General features: G+C 43.2%; 10 protein-coding genes and 1 pseudogene across 10 annotated transcripts; 2 read left to right on the forward strand and 9 right to left on the reverse strand.

Moving 5' to 3' along the window:
- Window positions 1-78: 78 nt before the first annotated feature.
- Window positions 79-1,108, forward strand: LOC108080655 (uncharacterized). The gene has a single exon (XM_017175479.3). The coding sequence runs from the start codon at window positions 292-294 to the stop codon at window positions 889-891; it is 600 nt and encodes a 199-aa protein (XP_017030968.1). The 5' UTR covers window positions 79-291; the 3' UTR covers window positions 892-1,108.
- A 297-nt stretch (window positions 1,109-1,405) lies between these two features.
- On the reverse strand, window positions 1,406-5,901 carry LOC108080674 (uncharacterized). Its single transcript, XM_017175507.3, has 5 exons — window positions 4,896-5,901; window positions 4,080-4,830; window positions 3,308-4,023; window positions 2,685-3,247; window positions 1,406-2,624 (listed from the first exon to the last, which is right to left on the reverse strand). Exons 1-5 carry the CDS (start codon window positions 5,628-5,630, stop codon window positions 2,552-2,554), a joined length of 2,838 nt encoding a protein of 945 aa, XP_017030996.1. The 5' UTR covers window positions 5,631-5,901; the 3' UTR covers window positions 1,406-2,551.
- Window positions 5,902-6,400: 499 nt separating this feature from the next.
- LOC108080603 (dnaJ protein homolog 1-like) lies at window positions 6,401-7,206 on the reverse strand. Its single transcript, XM_017175423.2, has one exon. It carries the CDS (start codon window positions 7,140-7,142, stop codon window positions 6,615-6,617), a length of 528 nt encoding a protein of 175 aa, XP_017030912.1. The 5' UTR covers window positions 7,143-7,206; the 3' UTR covers window positions 6,401-6,614.
- Window positions 7,207-7,957: 751 nt separating this feature from the next.
- LOC108080660 (uncharacterized) lies at window positions 7,958-9,637 on the reverse strand. Its single transcript, XM_017175492.2, has 3 exons — window positions 9,184-9,637; window positions 8,930-9,127; window positions 7,958-8,873 (listed from the first exon to the last, which is right to left on the reverse strand). Exons 1-3 carry the CDS (start codon window positions 9,504-9,506, stop codon window positions 8,054-8,056), a joined length of 1,341 nt encoding a protein of 446 aa, XP_017030981.1. The 5' UTR covers window positions 9,507-9,637; the 3' UTR covers window positions 7,958-8,053.
- Window positions 9,638-10,164: 527 nt separating this feature from the next.
- LOC108080662 (uncharacterized) lies at window positions 10,165-11,098 on the reverse strand. Its single transcript, XM_017175495.3, has 2 exons — window positions 11,031-11,098; window positions 10,165-10,974 (listed from the first exon to the last, which is right to left on the reverse strand). Exon 2 carries the CDS (start codon window positions 10,968-10,970, stop codon window positions 10,170-10,172), a length of 801 nt encoding a protein of 266 aa, XP_017030984.2. The 5' UTR covers window positions 10,971-10,974; window positions 11,031-11,098; the 3' UTR covers window positions 10,165-10,169.
- Window positions 11,099-11,199: 101 nt separating this feature from the next.
- Window positions 11,200-11,845, reverse strand: LOC108080664 (dnaJ homolog subfamily B member 4 pseudogene; annotated as a pseudogene).
- Window positions 11,846-12,562: 717 nt separating this feature from the next.
- Window positions 12,563-13,599, reverse strand: LOC108080661 (chaperone protein DnaJ-like). Its single transcript, XM_017175494.3, has 3 exons — window positions 13,559-13,599; window positions 13,261-13,464; window positions 12,563-13,207 (listed from the first exon to the last, which is right to left on the reverse strand). Exons 2-3 carry the CDS (start codon window positions 13,455-13,457, stop codon window positions 12,649-12,651), a joined length of 756 nt encoding a protein of 251 aa, XP_017030983.2. The 5' UTR covers window positions 13,458-13,464; window positions 13,559-13,599; the 3' UTR covers window positions 12,563-12,648.
- Window positions 13,600-14,323: 724 nt separating this feature from the next.
- Window positions 14,324-16,258, reverse strand: LOC108080658 (uncharacterized). Its single transcript, XM_017175489.3, has 2 exons — window positions 15,790-16,258; window positions 14,324-15,733 (listed from the first exon to the last, which is right to left on the reverse strand). The coding sequence occupies exons 1-2, from the start codon at window positions 16,122-16,124 to the stop codon at window positions 14,452-14,454; spliced, it is 1,617 nt and encodes a 538-aa protein (XP_017030978.2). The 5' UTR covers window positions 16,125-16,258; the 3' UTR covers window positions 14,324-14,451.
- Window positions 16,259-16,553: 295 nt separating this feature from the next.
- LOC121502213 (uncharacterized) lies at window positions 16,554-17,720 on the reverse strand. The gene is made up of 2 exons (XM_041775253.2): window positions 17,653-17,720; window positions 16,554-17,596 (listed from the first exon to the last, which is right to left on the reverse strand). Exon 2 carries the CDS (start codon window positions 17,590-17,592, stop codon window positions 16,792-16,794), a length of 801 nt encoding a protein of 266 aa, XP_041631187.1. The 5' UTR covers window positions 17,593-17,596; window positions 17,653-17,720; the 3' UTR covers window positions 16,554-16,791.
- A 101-nt stretch (window positions 17,721-17,821) lies between these two features.
- On the reverse strand, window positions 17,822-18,609 carry LOC108080663 (dnaJ homolog subfamily B member 4). The gene has a single exon (XM_017175496.3). It carries the CDS (start codon window positions 18,404-18,406, stop codon window positions 18,020-18,022), a length of 387 nt encoding a protein of 128 aa, XP_017030985.1. The 5' UTR covers window positions 18,407-18,609; the 3' UTR covers window positions 17,822-18,019.
- Window positions 18,610-18,887: 278 nt separating this feature from the next.
- On the forward strand, window positions 18,888-20,358 carry RpLP0 (ribosomal protein LP0). The gene is made up of 3 exons (XM_017175513.2): window positions 18,888-19,015; window positions 19,126-19,219; window positions 19,293-20,358. Exons 2-3 carry the CDS (start codon window positions 19,166-19,168, stop codon window positions 20,190-20,192), a joined length of 954 nt encoding a protein of 317 aa, XP_017031002.1. The 5' UTR covers window positions 18,888-19,015; window positions 19,126-19,165; the 3' UTR covers window positions 20,193-20,358.
- Window positions 20,359-23,228: the final 2,870 nt, after the last annotated feature.

Here is a 23,228-nt window from a genome sequence, read left to right on the forward strand (position 1 = left end):
AAAAGTATCGCATTTACGATATTATCGTACTTAACTATCGCTGCTATCGGAAGTGCCATTAAGATTTTGACATCTCTATTGTCAAATTGTTTGTTTCTATTCGAATTTTGAATATATAAAAAATATATATACAGCACGGGAGAGAAATCCCGAAATCGAACACCGTGACCTGAACCCGTCTACCTGCGGGCGCAGATTTCCGCGAAGGTAGCCGCGGATCACAGGCAGAACACAGTTTTCTGGCCGTGGAATATTTATAAGAACCGACGCGCCATCGATACCAGCCAGACCATGGACACTTCGGATGCTGTAAATACGTGCGCGGAGGAGCGCTGCAGAGAGCAGCTGCATTGTTCCCTCTCCTCCGTGGACCTTGAGAGCGAAAGCGACCTTTCGCTGGCCTTCGAGCGCGAGGAAGCGTCCCCCGTGGGCAGCTGCGACGAGCTGCCGGCCTTCGAAATCCGCGCCTTCTCCCCGCAAGGACGCACCCCGTCGCCGATCGACGACCTCAACCTCTCGGACATCGAGACGCCGAAGCAACAGCTCCTATCCCGTACCCAGGAGTTGGAGACACGCCAGAACAATCCCGAGTACGTGGCCCTGCATGAGATCAACGCCCAGATTAGCCCGCCCAGCGACGCCGACGACTCTGGGGCCACACTGAGCCGCAGCAACAGTCTAGAGACCATCTTCGAAGGCGTCTTTCTGAACACCCCTCCGCGCGAGAAGGGCACCAATGGCAGCCCGAACTCCAGCTCTTCGCGCTACACGCCCAAGCGCAGTCGGTCCAATCTCATGGAACTGATGGCTATCGGTAATCGCCTGCACAGCGGCAAGGAGAACCAATCACCGGGGTCCGGGCGAGTGACCAGCTTGCAGGACCCCACCTAGTGGCAATTGCGACCACGATCATGACCAAAACCACGGAGCACTCGCTCAGACTGCCATCAATGTTCTAGACTAAGAAACAAAGTAAATGTAAGTGGAGACAGCATTCCACCAGGCGGGCGGGTGTACGCAACGTTTTTGTGTATCCTTCCCGGAACAGAAAAAAACCGAATTGAAGTTATTAATTTTTATGGTTAATAAAGATTGTCTTTCCATGTTTCAAACATAATTTCAAGGGTTTGCATTTTTGTCAGGTAGTCAGGGTAATCAGCGGGAATTCGTACAGGTGTGATGTGAGCCGTCCTACCTGTGAGCGATGAGGGATTAACCCATGGGACTAAAGGACCAAACAGTCGATCAAATATATATTCTTAAAAGTGATTATATTACTCTTTATACACAGACCGGGAGCTTTGTATAACCAAGAACTGGAAAAATATCGACGTAGAAAGACAATATCTCAATAATCCATAACAATTTTTCAATTCAAAGTGATTTTGAAGAGATACTAAACACATATTGTTCCGATGACCTTTAATGAATACTTTTCTTACATACATGCTAGATTATTAATTAATTGTAACTTATAACTAGGATTCTTAGACGATAGTTTATATGAAAAGGGTATAAAAAATAAAGTATTCTTCGTGTAAATATCTCTTTGTAAGATAATTGTAGCACCACGTTCAATAATTCGTTGGTAAATTCGCGTTTCACACGAATTCCTGATTTGGTGGAAGCATAACTTTAACATAAATCGTGAAATTCATATAATAAGAAATTTAAGTATTGAACAAGAAAGGAAGCTAACTTCGGCACGCCGAAGTTTGCATACCCTTGCAGATAATATTTCATTACATTTTACCTATACTTATTATGTTTACAGTTTGAGAGTTACAGTTTTGCATTCCCAGCTTTACATTTTCTCTACATCTACCGATCGTTTCTATGGCAGCTATATGACATAGTTGTCCGATTTTTATGAAATTTATACCAAAATTCTAGAATAATAAAATAAGCTTATATCTCAGAGTAGATGAAAATACGTTGAAAAACAACGAAGTTATAATTTTTTTCCTATTAATTTCCGGATCGTTCCTATGGCAGCTATAAGATATAGTCGTCCGATTTTCATGAAATTTTTATCGAAATTCTAAAATAATATAAAATAGCCATATCTAAAAAAATGGTGCAAAAATGTTGAAAAACAGCCAAGTTATGATTTTTTTTCTAAAAATTTATCGAACATTTGTATGGCAGCTATATGATATAGTCGTCCGATCCGGCCCGTTCCGACATATATAGCAGTGAGAGTATATAGAAGACTATGTGCAAAGTTTCATTTAGATAGCTTTAAAACTGAGGGACTAGTTTGCGTAGAAACGGACAGACGGACAGACGGACATGGCTAGATCGACTCGGCTGTTGATGCTGATCAAGAATATATATACTTTATAGGGTCGGAAACGTCTCCTTCACTGCGTTGCAAACTTCTGACTGAAATTATAATACTCTGCAAGGGTATAAAAAGAGGAATGTTTCTTCCTACGATAGCGAAAGGATTAAGAATTTGCTGACAGAGAGAGAGAGAATACAAAATATAAATGACACTTGAGGTAGCTTATCCCTGTTGGCTGTCGTGCTATCCTTATATGACCTCCGATCAGAAGTTCTTGGAGTGGCGCGAAGCCGAGAAGACTTTCACGCGCAACAATCCCGGATTGACCTCCTGCCAGCTGCATAGAGTGGAACGAGATTAGACGGGTTATAAATCCTAATGAAAGCCATTGACTTACCGCAAGCGTCGCTCGACCAGCCTGGATTTGACGCGGTTCTTGATGGTGGACACACCGTTGGCGCTGTGCAGACCCCGGCCCGTGATAATGAAGACATGCTTGTAGACGCGCGTGCAGTTGCGCAGCACGGTTATGTGGCGATCGAGGAACAGGTCCAGGCAGCTAATGGCCTCCACCGTGTGCAGGTAGTGCAGGTCAAGCAGATCCGGGTTATTTTGCGTGTGCCGGTGCACCTCCATGATGCAGTTGGCCGCCCGCTGGTTGAAGGCGTCGATCTTCTGCTTGTGCAGATTCGCTATCTCGGAGTAATACAGCGCCACGTTGCCATTGCCCCGTTGCACCGCCTGTTTCGCCTTTAAGTAACATTCGGCCTTTAGCTGGGAGTGGTGGGCCGCCAGGTTGCGGGTCTCCTCAAAGTCACGCAGAGCCGCACACTTGGCCTCCTCGTGGAGCAGCGGTGACCGGCCGGCTGAGGACTGAGAGCTGGAGCGCTGCCCGGAGGAGCCCTGTTGTAATCGTTTCTGTTGCTGCTTCTGCTCTTCCAGAGCCACCTGTGCACTTAGCTGATAGATAAGACAGGAAGGTGAGAGGGAAATAGTTTACTTACATTATTTTCATATTACCTTTTCGCCCTCTCGAAGCGCTTGCTCGTAGAGCTCCGCCCCGCTAAGTGAGCTCTGCACGTTGCCGCCAAGCACCTCCACCGTTCGACTGTAGTTGCTACCCGTTGCCATGAAGGTCTCCAGCACAGTATCGTTGGGTATCTCGGGGAACGTCTCGCACAGCTTCATCTTGGTCAGATGGGTGGCAATGTCGTTGGGCGGCTGCTTGCGAGCGGCTAACTCAGCCGCCTGCTTGGCGGCCAGCTGCTCGCTGTTGTAGATGCTCCAGGCCAGCTCCATGTCAAGCAGCTCGCCGACATTGCTCGGCGACTCAATGCACTCGGCGTATTCCGGATGCTTTAGCAGGCGAGCAAACTGTTCGTCGTCGCGCAGCGTCTGCTGGCGCTGCTCCTCTTGCAAATTGTAAACGGCCTCCTTCCACAGCATATACAGCTGCTTGGCCAGCTGGCGCGGCATAAAGATCTTGGTGGCGACGGGCAGTTCTTGCTCCAGCGGCATGACCTCGTCGTCAGTGTCGAACTCAGCGCGCAGACGCTCAATGAACATGCTACCCAGGTCCATTTCCAGCAGAGTATTGTCTTCAGGGTCCACCTCCTCCTCCGGATCCTCCTGCTCCGCCCCCGCCTCCTCAGTTGCTTGTGGAACAGCGGGCTGGTCTAGAATCCCATTGCGAATGTCGCGGACTTTACGCGTATGCTCCGAGTATTGTTCGTCGCCTAAAAGAAAATATATTTTAGTTGATTTTTTACTTTAATTCAAGGCTCCCCGTTACCTAGCACAAAACAGTTCTCGATCTGCAACTGCAACTCCTTGTTGGTGGGCCCTGAGGTGCGTTTGTTGCGTGCCTGGCGCTGCGGCTTTGGCACTGGCTTGGCTGCTGCCGTAAACGGCGATGAGGAACGAGGAGTGACGGCTGCAGGAGATCCCGGATTGGCGCAGTCGCATTGGAATTGCAAAGACTCATCTGGACTTAGAACAACCTCTGAGCCGAACTGCTCCGATCCCGCCTCGGCATTCAGCTCGTCCTCCTTGATTAATATATCCACGGCCCAGTCCAGGTCGGACTTGCAATTGATGAACAGGTCCCAGAGGCCCGTCATCTGCTTGTTGGGGTACATCTGGCGCAGCTGGGCAAATCCCTCCGGCTCGTTGGGGCAATCAAGGCAGTGACGCCGCTGTAAGGGTTTCGATTCACAAGCTTCTGTTTTTGGATTCACCTCCTCCGCCCCATCCTCCACTTTGCAGTCATCGCGCAGAAGGTCAATCAGAGATTTCTCTGACGCTGGATTGGTCGAGGTAGAGCCTGCTGACTGTGGTAATTCTGCTGTCTGGGACCAGTACGAGGGTGCTCCCTGCTCGTAGGGCACCCAGGTCTGTGCGTTTGCATTCAGCTTGGTATGAAGTGGAACTAAAGCATCCGTTGGTTCCTTTTGATCGAAATTATTAACCACGGGAACGGCGGGCAAGGGAGGATATTGTCGCAGCTGCGGCAATGTCACCGTGTATTTTGTCTCCTTCATGAGCTGTGGGAAAACAATATAAACATTAAAGAGGTGACCAGCTTTAGGTTTTTTGGCTTGAAACTCACCCGGATCAAATCGGCTGCGGTGGTGCGCTCGTATCGCTCCAACATTCGTTGGATATTCTCCCTGGGCACCTGGTGGATATTCTTTTGCGCCAGCTTGCTGGCCGACTTGCACCAGCTGGTCTGGGGCTCGAGTAGCTCCAGCACGTAGCCGTACTTCACGGCTACCTGGACATATGGCTGCATCTCCCACACCATTGTGTTGGTGTTGTCCACAAAGATAGGGCTCCAGCCGCGGGCGGCCTTCTCGCGCACCCGCTGCTGGTTCCACTCGTGTGCAGCGGGCAGCAGGGTGGGATTGAACTCATAACCGTGCCGCGTTTTAAAGTAGTCGTCGGTGCTAAGAACAAAATCCTGCACGCCGTGTCGCTCCAGCAGCCGGCTCTGGCGCAGCAGGGATTCGGCCAGTGTGGATTTTCCGCTGCCCGGAGGACCACGCATGATGACCATAAGCTTGTGGCCCGCCTGGGCCTGCTGGCAGATCCCATTTAGTTGTTTGCTGTTGTTGTTGTTGTTATTGTGCGAGGGTCTGCCCGAATTGCTGGCGGGGCACATTCTGATCGAGCTCGCTGCTCCGGGAGCGATATACTTTCTTGGAGTGTTATTGTTGCCCTGGCTGGTCGATCTGCTGCGGTTGTTGTTGTTGCTACTAGTGTTATTGTTATTTTTGTTGTTGCTGGCATTGCCCACCAAGAGCGCCAACTCCGATGGCTCAGCAGATTTGGGCACCGCCGACATCGTTGAGTTTGTTTCACGTAATGCGTAGTAATATCAGCGCGGTTTTGCCCCTTATCGCATCCGGACTCACCACTACCAGGCCAGACCAGTTGAATCTCCACTGGATGCCAAAACTGTTGCACACGCCTGCCTGCCCACGCGGCGTCGCTTTCTTGGCTGCTATCTCGTGCAGGATAAAAACCTCGCGCCAATACGTTTGTTTATCTTAAAATTAAAACCACTTGCATCCTGTTTTGCTCTTGGCTGTAGAGGTGGATAAACTTCGATGCCAACATCAATGTCATCGATGCCAACATCAATGTCATCGATGTTTCCGAAACATCGCTAATCGATGTAAGGGCATAATCGACGTTTTTCCACCTCTAAGGCGCGAGTAAAAAGAGAGTAAGAATTCTCGAGTTGGGAATTATAAGCCAATAGAAATGTAATGATTCATAGAAAGTGCGGCGATCGAGCCGAAAAGAGAGAGAGAGATCAGTTTTGCTACTTTTTTTTATCGGAAACCGTTGCAATTTTCATTGTTAAACTAATTAAGTTAAACATATTTAAGCGGATTTATGTTAGGTTTAGCATACTAAGCTTAATTTTGAAATAAATCATACTTCAAAAAAGCCCTTAAACTTTTCCCTAAAAATTTGTCCCGTCTAAAATGCAAAAAACCTGTAAATCTGGGGGAAATCCCCCTTATAAGAGAACCAACCATTTTGTCGGCTAATGCTCTGATTATAAATAATTGATATATTTGTGGGGAAGACAACGAGTAGGTTAAATTAATATAAGCCGTGTTTATTGCGTTAGTTCTCTTTTATATATAAATATATATACACACACACATGAGCTTAAAAAAGTGGTTTACTGAGTAGATAACGCGAAAACTTTTTTTTTATTTTTTTATTGTAAATTAACAGGGCAGCAATGTTGAAAATACATATATTCTCGTGTGCAGATCTCTTAACTTATTTTGAGTATGATCCTCATTGTACTTTAGTCCGAGGCAGGGACGTGCGCGCAGCTACCTTTCCGGTTCTGTTGGCACCCTTTTGGCATTTTTGGCGCCATTTGAAATGTTGAGCTCCCTTCATTTTTTTTGCGTTTGCCCTTTGAGATTTTGGGCTGGCTACGGCCTTCGTCCGAGGACGAGCCATCGTTGCTGGACGACGTCTCTTTTTTGCCTGTGAAGTGCTGGAATGCTTTATAGGCGCCAAAGGCGAATAGAGCGACTCCGCCAATGGCAACCATGAACAGCAGCATATCGGACGTGGGTTGAGCGAAGGGAACCGGCCTCTCACCGAACTTAAGGTCCTCCTCACCGTACTTATCATAGATCGCTCGCTTCTCTTTGTCGGACAGGATCTCGTACGCTGCCGCCACCTCCTTGAACTTATCCTCCGCCTGTGGATGGTTATTCTTGTCCGGATGGTAGCGCAGCGCCATCCGCCTGTAACCTTTTTTCACTTCTTCACTGGATGCATTCCGTTCGATGCCCAGAATTTTGTAGTAATCTTTGCCCATTCTGATGAAATCGTCTGTAATTCCGGTGCAGTTCCTTCCGATCAGAGAGCTTTATTAGATATGATCGGTTCGGATTAGAGAGCTGCATGTTTGATCGAAACCGGTGTGCCCAGACTGTGCGATTTTGATCAGCCTTATTGGAATCAGCATTCTCGAACATTCTTTGTTGCTCATACAACGCGTTCGATCGAAAAAATTATAACGAACCAAGGCAAGCAGTGTAGCCGTAATTTTTCCCGAAAAAAACGCTAGATTAACCAAAAAAAAAATATCCAAAAACCCCAAAAAATCCTTTTTAAAAAAGTAAAAAAACCCTAGATTTTTTTAAAGTCATTTTATTCAAAGTTTTTAATTATTTCGTCTATATCGACTGCCTTTTCGTAAACATACTGAATCTAAGATGTTCCGATCATCTTTTGAACATTTTGTGGTGTTTTATAGTCGCATTATGCAAATGTATGAAAATATAATTTGATGCATAATTCAAACTGAAATAAAGCTAAAATAGCGTCTTCCCGCTGTTTTACATTTTTTCCCGAAAACGCAGTTCAGAAAACCCCAAATCTAGGGGGAAAACCCTAAAACGGCATCACTGAAGGCAAGATTGATTGGAACTAAATGTTCGCTTCGAGCACGTTCGCTAACGATGTAAAGTTATTGATGTAAAGTTTTGCTTCACAATGAGCTAATGTGTTATTTATTTTATTATCCTACTAGAAACCACAAAAACCAAAAGATTTTCGAATTGAATTTGAAAATAATCTTAAAAAAACAAAGGCAATTTGAATTGTATATTAAAACTTATTTATTAAAACTTTAAAGATTAAACATTTATAAAAGATATAGTTGAAGTTGGTTCACAAATTGAATAAAATTATATTTTATGGAATAGAAATGAAAACGGACGTCCTTTAATTCTGGAACCACTTTGTCACTTTCGACAAGACATCCTTGGATGCACTGGCAACAGTACTAGCTGACGAAGCTAGTTGAGATCCTAAAGCGGATGCAGCATCGGAAGACTTCAATTCAGAAGCCTTATTAATAGTTTTTTCCATTGTAGCTCGACCTATTTTTCCCACAGTACTAGCTGACGAAGCAAGTTGAGATCCTAAAGAGGATGCGGCATCGGAATCCTTCCATTTAAAAGCCCAGTTTACAATAGCCATAGTTTTTTCCATTGTAGCTTGACCTATTTTTCCCACAGTACTAGCTGACGAAGCAAGTTGAGATCCTAAAGCGGATGCAGCATCAGAAGCCTTTAATTCAGAAGCCTTATTTATAGTTTTTTCCATTGCAGCTTGACTTATTTTTCCCACAGTATTTGCTGTCGAAGCTAGTTGAGATCCTAAAGCGGATGCAGCATCAGAAGCCTTTAATTCAGAAGCCTTATTTATAGTTTTTTCCATTGCAGCTTGACTTATTTTTCCCACAGTATTTGCTGTCGAAGCTAGTTGAGATCCTAAAGAGGATGCGGCATCCTTCCATTTAAAAGCCCAGTTTACGATAGCCATAGTTTTTTCCATTGTAGCTTGACTTATTTTTCCCACAGTACTAGCTGATAAATTGGGTGCAGCGTCTGAAGCCGTCAATTCAGAAGCTGCCTTGGCTATTTCTTCTAAGTTTCCGCTTCGGCAACTTTTGTACATAAGATATCCAGCAACAACAATGCCGATGCCGATGCCGGTAAAGAAAAATGTGCTTTTAAAAAATGTTCCTTGGCCTGAACCTCTGAAAATTATCTGAAATAAGTTTTTGTTTGGGTGTTTGGTCTTTTTTTCTTTTACCTGAATGCATCATATGCTGATAAATTGGGTGCAGCGTCGGAAGCCGTCAATTCAGAAGCTGCCTTGGCTATTTCTTCTAATTTTCCGCTTCGGAAACGTTTGTACGTTAGATATCCAGCAACAACAACAATGCCAATGCCAATGCCGATGCCGGTAAAGAAAAATGTGCTTTTACAAAATCTTCCACGGCCTGAACCTCTGAAAGTTATCTGAAATAAGTTTTTGTTTGGGTGTTTGGTCTTTTTTTCTTTTACCTGGATGCATCATATGTTGAGCCATTGTTGTTGGCCCACGTGTTCTTTTTCCGTGTAAATGTCTTATAGGTGGGCTGGGCGAAGAGCACACCCTTGTCACGGAACCTTAGACCATCCTCATCGGACTGGTCGTAGATCGCGCGCTTTAGCTCGTCGGACAGGTTCTCGTACGCTGCCCCCACCTCCTTGAACTTATCCTCCGCCTGTGGATGGTTATTCTTGTCCGGGTGATAGCGCCGCGCCATCCGCAGGTAGCCCTTCTTCACCTCTTCGCTGGATGCATTCCGTTCGATGCCCAGAATTTTGTAGTAATCTTTGCCCATTCTGATGAAGTCGTCTGTAATTCCGTTGGAGATCTTCCTTCTACCACAAAAATCATTTGCTACTCTATAATGGGGAAAGTACCAAAATTGTTTATTGTTTATCTGCAAACTTGATCCAGATAGGAATGTGAAAATATATCAAAATATCAGTATATCGATATTCCATATAGGAGTGTGAAAAATTTATGAAAAGATGGGTATATCGATATATTCGGTTTTTAAAATTATACATTTTTAAAATCAATTTAATAGGAATTCGTGTTAAAACTCGAAATACCCAGTTATTGATTTATTATTTTTAATATTCCGAATTTCCGGTAAAATAAAAATCAATGTTATACAAAACAAACTTTTGTTTGGGGTTTAAACAAATAATTGGAATAAAATATGTCTAAAATAATCAATGTTTTTCGGATGATAAATATTTTATTCATTTGAAATATTTTTAAAAATTATATATCGTTGATGCGATATTTTTTAAATATTTTCACAGCCCTAGTTCCAGATCAAATAAATATCGATGCCGAATCCGATAGCACATATACTTTAATTATATTTCCCCCCATAAATAATTTAATAAATTACTAAATTTATAACAGACAGCATTCTTTTTACTACTTATTAAGAATGTTTTTTTTTTTTTTTTTGAAATTTTCTTATAAATTATAATAATGATGGACTTGGAATTGTGTTTAAGAGTATGAATATAATACTTTTTACCCCAAACATAACGAAAATCAACGAGAAATGTATTATCATTAGCATTAGCCAACCTACCCAAGGCCAAGCCCCCATGTCGTGACCTAGAATTGCGATCTGCCAGGCGAAGCCCACAAATATGAGCTTTTGGATGGGGCTGCCAGGTGCCCTTACGAAGGCCCAGAACAGCTCTGCCATCAACTGCTTAATATTCCACCAAAACAATTTGATAAAGGCACATAGAGACCACTTGACCAGTACTGCTGCTGTCCCTCCCAAACCGACAGCACATTCCTTAACTTTTGGCCCTAGCTTGATGAGGAGCACCGTTGCCCGCTGGCAGCATTTTCTGTAGCCAGACTTCGCAAAGATGAATCCCAACTGGCAGTATGTCGTAAGCCACAGCCTCAACTGGCTAAATACCACAAAAATGCAGTCCGGAATCAGCCACCTCCAAAATCTCTGGCTGAGACTTGGTTCCTGTCTATGATCCGTCTCCTCCTGGCGCGGATGGGTTCTGTTGAAGTTTCGATCCTGCCTCCGCCTTAGATCATTGTCGTGATTATATCTCTGATATTCGTCCGTCAGCACATTGTAGGCGTGTAGAATTATCTTGAACTTTTCTTCCGTAGCGCGAGATCTGCTCTTGTCGGGATGATAGCGCAAGGCCAGCTGACGAAAGGCCTCCTTGATTTCCTCCACCGAGGCGTCTCTATCCACACCCAAAACGCTGTAGAAATCGAGGCACCCAAACGGCTTGTACATGTTGCTGTTATAAAATCATTATTTTTATGTCTTATAAACTAATTGAAATATCAAACTAACCAAAACACTGCATCGATAGTTGCTGCTGATCGATATTTTACTGAAGGCCGCGTTCAGCAGAACATGATCACTGATCACTGCCAGAGGGGAAAATCGCAACAAACTCCAATCATTAATGCGACAACATACAGTGAAATATAGCAACATGTATCCAGTTTAATAAATAATATTTTTAATAAAAGGTCTTTATTGTAAATTAAGGGTGCGCAATGAGGCAGCAACGTTAAAAATATATTCTTGAAAGCAACATTGCATGTCCCGATTTAGCAGAACAACAATAACGTGAAATATCACAGGCTTAGCCAGATCAAATAGTCCTTTCTCTTACTTAACTTAATTCGAGTATGTCCTTATTGTAGTCCTTAGCTTAGTCCGAGGACGACCCATCGTTGTTGGCCGACGTCTCCTTTTTGCGTGTGAAAAACTGGAATGTCTTATAGGCGGCAAAGGCGAACAGCACGGTTCCGCCAACGGCACACATGAACGGCACCATATCGGACGTGGGCTGGGCGAAGGTCGCCGGCTCGTCATCGCACCTTAGGCCCTCCTCACCGAACTGGTCGTAGATCTCGCGCTTCTCCTTGTTGGACAGGATCTCGAAGGCGGCCACCACCTCCTTGAACTGCTCCTCGGCCTGTGGATGGTCATTCTTGTCCGGATGATAGCGCAGGGCCATCAGCTTGTAAGCCTTCCTCACTTCTTCGCTGGATGCATTCCGTTCGATGCCCAGAATTTCGTAGTAATCTTTTCCCATTATGGTAAAAATCGTCTGCAATTCCGGTGCAGTTCCTTCCGATCAGAGAGCTGTATTAGGAATGATCGGTTCGGATCAGAGAGCTGCATGTTGCATCGGTCTGATTGGAATCAGCATTCTCGAACATTCTTTGTTGCTCATATAACGCGTTCGATCGAAAAACTGTAACGAACCGAGCAAGCAGTGTTGCCGTAATTTTTCCCGAAAAAACGCTAGATAAACAAAAAAAAAAAATATCCAAAAACCCCAAAAAATCCTTTTAAAAAAAGTAAAATAAAACCCTATATTTTGTTAAAGTTTTTAATTATTTCGTCTATATCGACTGCCTTTTCGTAAACATACTGAATCTAAGATGTTCCGATCATCTTTTGAACATTTTGTGGTGTTTTATAGTCGCATTATGCAAATGTATGAAAATATAATTTGATGCATAATTCAAACTAAAATAAAGCTAAATTAGCGTCTTCCCGCTGTTTTACATTTTTTCCCGAACACGCAGTTCAAAAAACCCAAAATCTAGGGGGGAAAAACCCTAAAACGGCATCACTGAAGGCAAGATTGATTGGAACTAAATGTTCGCTTCGAGCACGTTCGTTAACGATGTAAAGTTATTGATGTAAAGTTTTGCTTCACAATGAGCTAATGTTTTATTTATTTTATTATCCTACTAGAAACCACAAAAACCAAAAGATTTTCGAATTGAATTTGAAAATATCTTAAAAAAACAAAGGCAATATGAATTGTATATTAAAACTTATTTATTAAAACTTTAAAGATTAAACATTTACAAAAGATATAGTTGAAGTTGGTTCAAAAATTGAATAAAATTATATTTTATGGAAAAGAAATGAAAACGAACGTCCTTTAATTCTGGAACCACTTTGTCACTTTCGACAAGACATCATTGGATGCACTGGCCACAGTACTAGCGGACGAAGCTAGTTGAGATCCTAAAGAGGATGCAGCATCGGAAGCCTTTAATTCAGAAGCCTTATTTATAGTTTTTTCCATTGCAGCTTGACTTATTTTTCCCACAGTACTAGCTGTCGAAGCTAGTTGAGATCCTAAAGCGGATGCAGCATCAGAAGCCTTTAATTCAGAAGCCTTATTTATAGTTTTTTCCATTACAGCTTGACTTATTTTTCCCACAGTACTAGCTGTCGAAGCTAGTTGAGATCCTAAAGCGGATGCAGCATCGGAATCCTTCCATTTAAAAGCCCAATTTAGGATAGCCATAGTTTTTTCCATTGTAGCTTGACTTATTTTTCCCTTCAATTCAGAAGCTGCCTTGGCTATTTCTTCTAAGTTTCCGCTTCGGCAACGTTTGTACGTTAGATATCCAGCAACAGCAACAATGCCAATGCCAATGCCGATGCCGGTAAAGAAAAATGTGCTTTTAAAAAATGTTCCGCGGCCTGAACCTCTGAAAGTTATCTGAAATAAGTTTTATGTTTGGGGTTTCGGTCCTTTTATTACCTGGATGCATCATATTCAGTTCTTTTTGTACGGTTTGACAGGGTGCGATAGGCATGGTCGATATTTCCAGGTGTTTTCTTTCCTGGATGCCATTTTAACGCCGCGCTGCGAAAAGCTTTGGTAATACGCGTTTCCGTGGCATTCGGGTGCACACCCAGCACTTCGTAGTGATCTTGCTTAGACTCTGTGTTGCCCATTGTGTTCCTGTACAAATACAAATATCAAATTATTATAATAATATATACTCATTTGCTACTCTTTAATAATCAGGAAAGTACCAAAATTTTGTGTGGCTTACTTAAAGACGTGGTTCAGATAGAGATGTAAAAATATATCAAAAGATTAGTATATCGATATTTTTGTTATAGAGGTGGATATAAAATCGACTCTATAATCGGTTTTTAAAATGATGCGATACATCGAAATAAATTTTTAGAATTCATTAAGTTGATTTTAAGCTCGTAATACACAGTTTTTGATTTATTATTTTTAAGCCTCCAGAATTGTTCAATAATATATATGTATATTATGAAATATAAATTTAAACGCCATATTTCCGATGTCATATAAAATGATAGAGAAGCATACAATTATAAATGTGTGATGTAAACCCATACATAATTTATATTATTTTCGTTTTCGATTATATTCGATTTACTTATAGAATTTTTTAGAATCAATTCGTGGTTTCAGGGTTTTTTTTCGTTTTTTATAAATATCTCATAAATGTTATCATTAAAACAAAAAATTATGTTTGGGCGTTAAAAAATTTATTGAAATAATATAAGATATACTCCATGTATCGATATTTTTTGCATGGTAAATATTTAATATATCGTTAATACGATTTAATACTTTCACACCTCTAGTTGCAGATGAAATACCCACCCCCACCCCCTAAAATAATTTAATAAATTACTCTTTACTATATATAGATCATTCAATTTTGTTGATGTAAAGTTTTGCTTCACAATGAGCCCATGTTTTATTATCTATTAGAAACCACAAAAACAAAAAGATTTTCGAATTGAATTTGAAAATATCTTAGAAAAAACAAGGGCAATTTTGATTTTATAAAACTTATTTATTAAAACCTTTAAAGTTTAAGGCTTTATAAAAGATATAGGTGAAGTTAGTTCACAAATTGAATAAAATGTTATCATAAGGGGTAGAAATGAAAACAGACGTCCTTTAATTCTGGAACCACTTTGTCACTTTCGACAAGACATCCTTGGATGCACTGGCCACAGTACTAGCTGACGAAGCTGGTGGAGATCCTACAGAGGATGCGGCATCGGAATCCTTCCATTTAAAAGCCCAGGTTACGATAGCCATAGTTTTTTCCATTGTAGCTTGACCTATTTTTCCCACAGTACTAGCTGATGAAGCTGGCGGAGATCCTACAGAGGATGCGGCATCGGAGTCCTTCCATTTAAAAGCCCAGTTTACGATAGCCATAGTTTTTTCCATTGTAGCTTGACCTATTTTTCCCACTGTACTAGCTGACGAAGCAAGTTGAGATCCTAAAGAGGATGCGGCATCGGAATCCTTCCATTTAAAAGCCCAGTTTACGGCAGCCATAGTTTTTTCCATTGTAGCTTGACCTATTTTTCCCACTGTACTAGCTGACGAAGCAAGTTGAGATCCTAAAGAGGATGCGGCATCAGAAGCCTTATTTATAGTTTTTTCCATTGTAGCTTGACCTATTTTTCCCACTGTACTAGCTGACGAAGCAAGTTGAGATCCTAAAGAGGATGCGGCATCAGAAGCCTTATTTATAGTTTTTTCCATTGTAGCTTGACCTATTTTTCCCACAGTACTAGCTGACGAAGCTGGTGGAGATCCTACAGAGGATGCGGCATCGGAATCCTTCCATTTAAAAGCCCAGTTTACGGCAGCCATAGTTTTTTCCATTGTAGCTCGACTTATTTTTCCCACTGTACTAGCTGACGAAGCAAGTTGAGATCCTAAAGAGGATGCGGCATCGGAATCCTTCCATTTAAAAGCCCAGTTTACGGCAGCCATAGTTTTTTCCATTGTAGCTTGACCTATTTTTCCCACTGTACTAGCTGACGAAGCAAGTTGAGATCCTAAAGAGGATGCGGCATCAGAAGCCTTATTTATAGTTTTTTCCATTGTAGCTTGACCTATTTTTTCCACAATACTAGCTGACGAAGCTGGTGGAGATCCTAAAGACGATGCGGCATCGGAATCCTTCCATTTAAAAGTCCAATTTATGGTAGCCATAGTTTTTTCCATTGTAGCTTGAGTTATTTTTCCCACAGTACTAGCTGATAAATTGGGTGCAGCGTCGGAAGCCGTCAATTCAGAAGCTGCCTTGGCTATTTCTTCTAAGTTTCCGCTTCGGAAACGTTTGTACGTTAGATATCCAGCAGCAGCAGCAACAACAATGCCAATGCCGATGCCGGTATAGAAAAATGTGCTTTTAAAAAATGTTCCGCGGCCTGAACCTCTGAAAATTATCTGAAATAAGTTTTCGTTTGGGTGTTTGGTCTTTTTTTCTTTTACCTGGATGCATCATATGTTGAGCCATTGTTGTTGGCCGTAAATGTAGTAGTAAATGTTGTTTTCCGTGTAAATGTCTTATAGGTGGGCTGGGCGAAGGTCGCCGGCTTGTTACGGAACCTTCGGCCCTCCTCACCAAACTGGTCGTAGATCTCGCGCTTCTCCTTGTCGGACAGGATCTCGTACGCTGCTTTCATCTCCTTGAACTTATCCTCCGCCTGTGGATGGTTATTCTTGTCCGGGTGATAGCGCCGCGCCATCCGCAGGTAGCCCTTCTTCACCTCTTCGCTGGATGCATTCCGTTCTATGCCCAGAATTTTGTAGTAATCTTTGGCCATTCTGATGCAACCGTCTGTAATTCCGTTGAAGATCTTCCTTCTACCACAAAATATAGTAATATCATTTGCTACTCTATAATGGGGAAAGTACCAAAATTGTTTATTGTTTATCTGCAAACTTGATCCAGATAGGAATGTGAAAATATATCAAAATATCAGTATATCGATATTCCATATAGGAGTGTGAAAAATTTATGAAAAGATGGGTATATCGATATATTCGGTTTTTAAAATTATACATTTTTAAAATCTATTTAATCGAAATTCGTATTTAAACTCGAAATACCCAGTTATTGATTTATTATTTTTAATATTCCGAATTTCCGGTAAAAAAAAAAAATTAATGTTACTTAAACATTAAAACAAAACAAACTTTTGTTTGGGGGTTAAAAAAATAATTGGAATAATATATGTCTAAAATACTCAATGTTTTTCGGATGATAAATATTTTATTCGTTTGAAATATTTTTTAAAATTACATATCGTTGCTGCGATATTTTTAAAATATTTTCACAGCCCTAGTTCCAGATCAAATAAATATCGATGCCGATACTTTATTTATATTTCCCCCCCATAAATAATTTAATAAATTACTAAATTACTAACAGACAGCATTGTTTTTACTACTAATTAATAATGGAATTTTTTTTTTGTAATTTCTTATAAATTATAATAATGATGGACTTGGAATCGTGTTTAAGAGTATGAATATAATAATTTTTACCCCAAACATAATGAAAATCAACGAGAAATGAATTATCATTAGCATTAGCCAACCTACCCAAGGCCAAGCCCCCATGTCGTGACCTAGAATTGTGATCTGCCAGGCGAAGCCCACCCATATGAGCTTTTGGATGGGGTTGCCAGGTGCCCTTACGAAGGCCCAGAACAGCTCAGCCATCAACTGCTTAATATTCCACCAAAACAATTTGATGAAGGCACATAGAGACCACTTGACCAGTACTGCTGCTGTCCCTCCCAAACCGACAGCACATTCCTTAACTTTTGGCCCTAGCTTGATGAGGAGCACCGTTGCCCGCTGGCAGCATTTTCTGTAGCCAGACTTCGCAAAGATGAATCCCAACTGGCAGTATGTCGTAAGCCACAGCCTCAACTGGCTAAATACCACAAAAATGCAGTCCGGAATCAGCCACCTCCAAAATCTCTGGCTGAGACTTGGTTCCTGTCTATGATCCGTCTCCTCCTGGCGCGGATGGGTTCTGTTGAAGTTTCGATCCTGCCTCCGCCTTAGATCATTGTCGTGATTATATCTCTGATATTCGTCCGTCAGCACATTGTAGGCGTGTAGAATTATCTTGAACTTTTCTTCCGTAGCGCGAGATCTGCTCTTGTCGGGATGATAGCGCAAGGCCAGCTGACGAAAGGCCTCCTTGATTTCCTCCACCGAGGCGTCTCTATCCACACCCAAAACGCTGTAGAAATCGAGGCACCCAAACGGCTTGTACATGTTGCTGTTATAAAATCATTATTTTTATGTCTTATAAACTAATTGAAATATCAAACTAACCAAAACACTGCATCGATAGTTGCTGCTGATCGATATTTTACTGAAGGCCGCGTTCAGCAGAACATGATCACTGATCACTGCCAGAGGGGAAAATCGCAACAAACTCCAATCATTAATGCGACAACATACAGTGAAATATAGCAACATGTATCCAGTTTAATAAATAATATTTTTAATAAAAGGTCTTTATTGTAAATTAAGGGTGCGCAATGAGGCAGCAACGTTAAAAATATATTCTTGAAAGCAACATTGCATGTCCCGATTTAGCAGAACAACAATAACGTGAAATATCACAGGCTTAGCCAGATCAAATAGTCCTTTCTCTTACTTAACTTAATTCGAGTATGTCCTTATTGTAGTCCTTAGCTTAGTCCGAGGACGACCCATCGTTGTTGGCCGACGTCTCCTTTTTGCGTGTGAAAAACTGGAATGTCTTATAGGCGGCAAAGGCGAACAGCACGGTTCCGCCAACGGCACACATGAACGGCACCATATCGGACGTGGGCTGGGCGAAGGTCGCCGGCTCGTCATCGCACCTTAGGCCCTCCTCACCGAACTGGTCGTAGATCTCGCGCTTCTCCTTGTTGGACAGGATCTCGAAGGCGGCCACCACCTCCTTGAACTGCTCCTCGGCCTGTGGATGGTCATTCTTGTCCGGATGATAGCGCAGGGCCATTCGTCTGTAGCCCTTCTTCACCTCTTCGCTGGATGCATTCCGTTCGATGCCCAGAATTTTGTAGTAATCTTTGCCCATTCTGATGAAATCGTCTGTAATTCCGATGGAGATCTTCCTGGTAGTAAGCTGCCTACTATTGGTAATTCCAAGGCACCAGCATCAGGTGATGCACGTAGGTTTTACGCAGTTTTATATAAACGAGATTCTATTCGAAGATTAAGCTAAACAATGTATAACTACAACAAATTCGTAACAATTGTTTTTATAAACAGCTGAGCGGCGTAGAGTGGCCAGACTCAGCCAATGCACTGTTGCGTATGGCTGTATGACACAGTAATGACCGTATGACACATTTTTGAAAGTAATGTATGCGGACATAATTAAATTAACAAATATGTATTTAAATTAATTAGTAGCCCAAGAAGCTCGCCACCAAATACATCGTTTTTTGCATTAGTCCATGAAGTCGTTTTGCTAGCACGTGTGGAAAGCTCTATGGAGCTGCCTAATCTCTGATGAAGTCTGTAATTAATGCGGTAGTGTCATAACACTATAAATCGATACTGCATCCAAAAATACAAACATCGATATATCGATACTAGTATCGATATTTTTGCAGCTCTGCCTTCCGCAACCAACTTAACTTCTTTCCGTTCTGTGAGCGAAAACCGAAAAGTCTGTGCTTTGGTAAGTACGCCTAAAAAATGCCGAAATATGCTCCATCCCGCGAGTATTGGGTCGGGAAAGCCACCCGAAACAAGGCTAGTGCTGTGACTAATCGAATGGCTCTTTTGCAGTTCTTAAATTCAACCGACGAGTCCCTAAATCAGCATCAAAATGGTTAGGGAGAACAAGGCAGCATGGAAGGCTCAGTACTTCATCAAGGTCGTGGTAAGTACCGCCCGCCAGGAAGCGTGTGCTTGGGGTCAGCCGCTAATCCTTTACCGTCTGCTCCGTTCCGCAGGAACTGTTCGATGAGTTCCCCAAGTGCTTCATCGTGGGCGCCGACAACGTGGGCTCCAAGCAGATGCAGAACATCCGTACCAGCCTGCGTGGACTGGCCGTCGTGCTGATGGGCAAGAACACCATGATGCGCAAGGCCATCCGCGGGCATTTGGAGAACAACCCCCAGCTGGAGAAGCTGCTGCCGCACATCAAGGGCAACGTTGGCTTCGTCTTCACCAAGGGCGATCTCGCCGAGGTGCGTGACAAGCTGCTGGAGTCCAAGGTGCGCGCCCCGGCCCGTCCCGGCGCCATTGCTCCTCTGCATGTCATCATCCCGGCCCAGAACACCGGTCTGGGACCCGAGAAGACCAGTTTCTTCCAGGCTCTGTCCATCCCGACCAAGATTTCCAAGGGAACAATTGAAATCATCAACGATGTGCCCATCCTGAAGCCCGGCGACAAGGTCGGCGCCTCCGAGGCCACTCTGCTGAACATGTTGAACATCTCGCCCTTCTCGTACGGCCTGATTGTCAACCAGGTCTACGACTCTGGCTCCATCTTCTCGCCCGAGATCCTGGACATCAAGCCCGAGGATCTGCGCGCCAAGTTCCAACAGGGTGTGGCCAACCTGGCCGCCGTCTGTTTGTCTGTGGGATACCCGACCATTGCCTCGGCCCCGCACAGCATTGCCAACGGATTCAAGAACCTGCTGGCCATCGCTGCCACCACCGATGTGGAGTTCAAGGAGGCCACCACCATCAAGGAGTACATCAAGGACCCCAGCAAGTTTGCCGCCGCTGCCTCGGCCTCGGCTGCTCCCGCCGCCGGCGGTGCTGCCGAGAAGAAGGAGGAGGCCAAGAAGGTCGAGTCCGAGTCCGAGGAGGAGGACGATGACATGGGCTTCGGTCTGTTCGACTAAGCTAATGGCTGCCCAGCGGCGTCTACGGCCGATCATCGCAAGTGCTCTCCGACGTTTACCCACTAAGATCGTCGTCTATGTTTTCTCTGTGCAAATTATTGTCGCGGTTTGACGGACCCAATGGCAAGTTGCACTAAACAGGCAAAGTAAATCGTTTGAGAGCCAACTGCATTGTCTTTTCATCATATTCTTAAGCGGGCGCAGTGTTCCTGTAGGATTTAAGCCATTTTATTGCCGCTCAAGTGGCCAAGACGGACGGCAGCAGCAGCAGGTGCCGCCGCCTCTGCCTCTCCGCCGGTTATTTACAAAGTAATTACTTGTGATAAAATGAATTTCACAAGATGAGAAAAGTTTAAAGTTTCTGTTGCCGCTGCTGCTGCTGCCATCCTCGGCGACTTTTGCGATTTCTTTTGCTTTTCGCAAACGACGACGTCGTCGGGCGACGCTCATAAAAATTCAATTTGTCTTGACAAAATACGCAAGAAATTAAGAATGTGCCAAGTGGCGGCAAAAGAAACTTTCTTTCCCTTTTCGCATTTTCCATTTCCCCACCCGCCCTGCCTCCCGCACTCCTCTTCTCGTCTGGCGAGCGAAAATGAGTTACGCGACTGGGGCGTGAAAGAGCCACGCCCTCGCGGCAATGTGTCGCCCCCACGAAAACGTGGATAGTCGCGGCGGCAAGGCAGAGCAGGAGCCGCAGGCCAAGTTAAACACTGCATAAATAGCCGGAACCAAAATGTGAGGAGGCCCTGACGAAAATAAATCCTCCGCAGGCCTTGGTTGAGCTATAGAGATGGTGACGTGAGACCTAGTCCATGGTAGTAAACAGCCTTATTTCGGTCTTGGATGGTGTGATATATTTCACAAATATGGGAAATGCGCTTTAATAATGATTGGTCATAGAAAAACACTGATAAGACTGAGGTAATTACTAATTTTAACAATAAAAAAAATTTACTTCGACACGCTGAAATAATTATATATATTTATTTTATTTAATATTTTTTTTTTATTGTTTAATATCTTTTTTTTTTAAATTTATATATATTTGGTATAGTATTTAGGAATAGAAAACAAAAACTAAAATAAATTGAAACCTAGTGACATACCCTAGCTACCATTACCAAAATAAAACTTATGCAATTTGATTAAATTTGTGGGTTAATTTTTTATAGTGTAGATTATTAGGTAGCACTGCCGTATCACGCTCCCATCGCTATGCTCGCTATGTGTGGATCCCATTTGGTTTTGAGATAAATTAATAAAGACATTGCATAATTTCAGGCGCCGCTGGCGGCAAATATACACAGGCATTAACATAAACTGTGGGGCGGCTGACCCATCAACCACCGTTCCCAACCCCATTTCTATGCCTTCTCAGACCCCCAGACCCATGCCACGCCCCCCGAAAAGCCACCGAGCATCCAACGCCCACCGCTCGCCACTCAATCAGCAGCAAGCGACATTTGAAATCAAAATGCGATTGGCAAAATGATTTGCTTCAATTTTTGTGATGCGCATAACAAATGAAGTTTGGACATTTGGACAATTGATTGGGACAGCAGCCATGTGGCGGTGTGGACGGGGAAGCTGCTCCCAACCCGGGTCCGTGCCCGAGTCCCATAGAGACAATGTACGATACACCACACATCACATCACACACTCCATCGCAATGTTTGCCATGCACAACAAAATGTAGAGCAGTCGACAGATTCGGAATCAGATTCAGATTCGAGTTCAGGACTCCAGCAGGACTCCGAGTGCCAAGTCCGGGTAGTCCCTCCCCCTCGCCTGCGAAACTGGACTCGATTTTGGCCATCCAATGCGCACAGATAGATTTGTATGCATATTTTTGCTCTGGCATTTCGTTTGTGTGCTAAACATGTGAATGCCATCGATATAAGGATGCCGCCGCCGCTGCTCCTGTTATGCATGTTTCCCCTGAATCTGCCATGCCCCCCGTCACTGCTCCCCCTGCTGTGCTGTGTGCTCAGCTGTGATTTGTTTGGCCAAAAGATTTGGAGCAAAACGGTTTAATTCTTGTGGAATGGCTTAAACGATTCCCGGCGCCGAGTCCTTCAAGTGAACTGTGAACTGGAAACGGAATTTTGAAAAGAACTCAACTCAAACGAACTTTTCATTGCTTGCACTCTATTAAAGATTTCCTTAAAAATGAGTTACTTATGAAAAAATAATTATTAATAATTTTAAAAAATCTTTGAATTAAGTTTATTAGATTTCTAACCTTGCAAATGGTACTACATACATTGCAATGTATCAATGCATTGATTACATTCCAGGGTGTGAAAAAGGTGTTATTAGAAATTTCTGTTAACAATTGATAAGTTTCACTTCACCGCATATATTTATATGTCTTTTTTTGTACGTTTTTTAGGGGGCGAATATTGCAGCTTTGAAGGGGCAAAACTTTGGTTAGCATCTGGGTCTGGATTCGAGATGATAACTGAAACAGAAATCTATTTTCCAACTGACTGACGTGCAATACAAATACATTCTCCGAGATGTGTCAAGGGGTGCGGGAGGCGGAAAACATGAAAGGGGAAAGTCGGAAAAAATAATGGAAATCCAAAAGCATTCACGGGATTATTTAGAGCAGGGTGAAGCCGGGTGCGGAGTGGGGAGGCGGCACCTGGGCACGCCCCCCTCCCCCACAATACACCATATACTCAATTTAGTCTCGTCACATCAAAATGTTTGCTCTTCGCGCTATTTGCTGAGGTTGTTATTGCCATTGTTGCTGTTTTCGGGGGGAATTTTGGGCGCTTACCGCGTATAATTTATCTATGCATATGTTTTGAGTTGCCAGCAACAGCGGCAGCGGCACAAGCTCGAGCTGAGGTAGCCCGAAATGGAGGCCCTGCCCTACATAAATCACAGTCACTAGCACGCATTCGCAGGCGTAACCACCCCATCAACACCCCTTTCATGTCGGTGTGTACTCCACGTATGGATTCTTCCACGTACCAATCGGATTCTGTATAGAATTGCCAGGAATATAACCGAGCATTTGGTTAG

Source organism: Drosophila kikkawai, chromosome 3L (assembly GCF_030179895.1).
Source record: "Drosophila kikkawai strain 14028-0561.14 chromosome 3L, DkikHiC1v2, whole genome shotgun sequence".
In the NCBI taxonomy this organism is placed as follows: Eukaryota; Metazoa; Arthropoda; class Insecta; order Diptera; family Drosophilidae; genus Drosophila; species Drosophila kikkawai.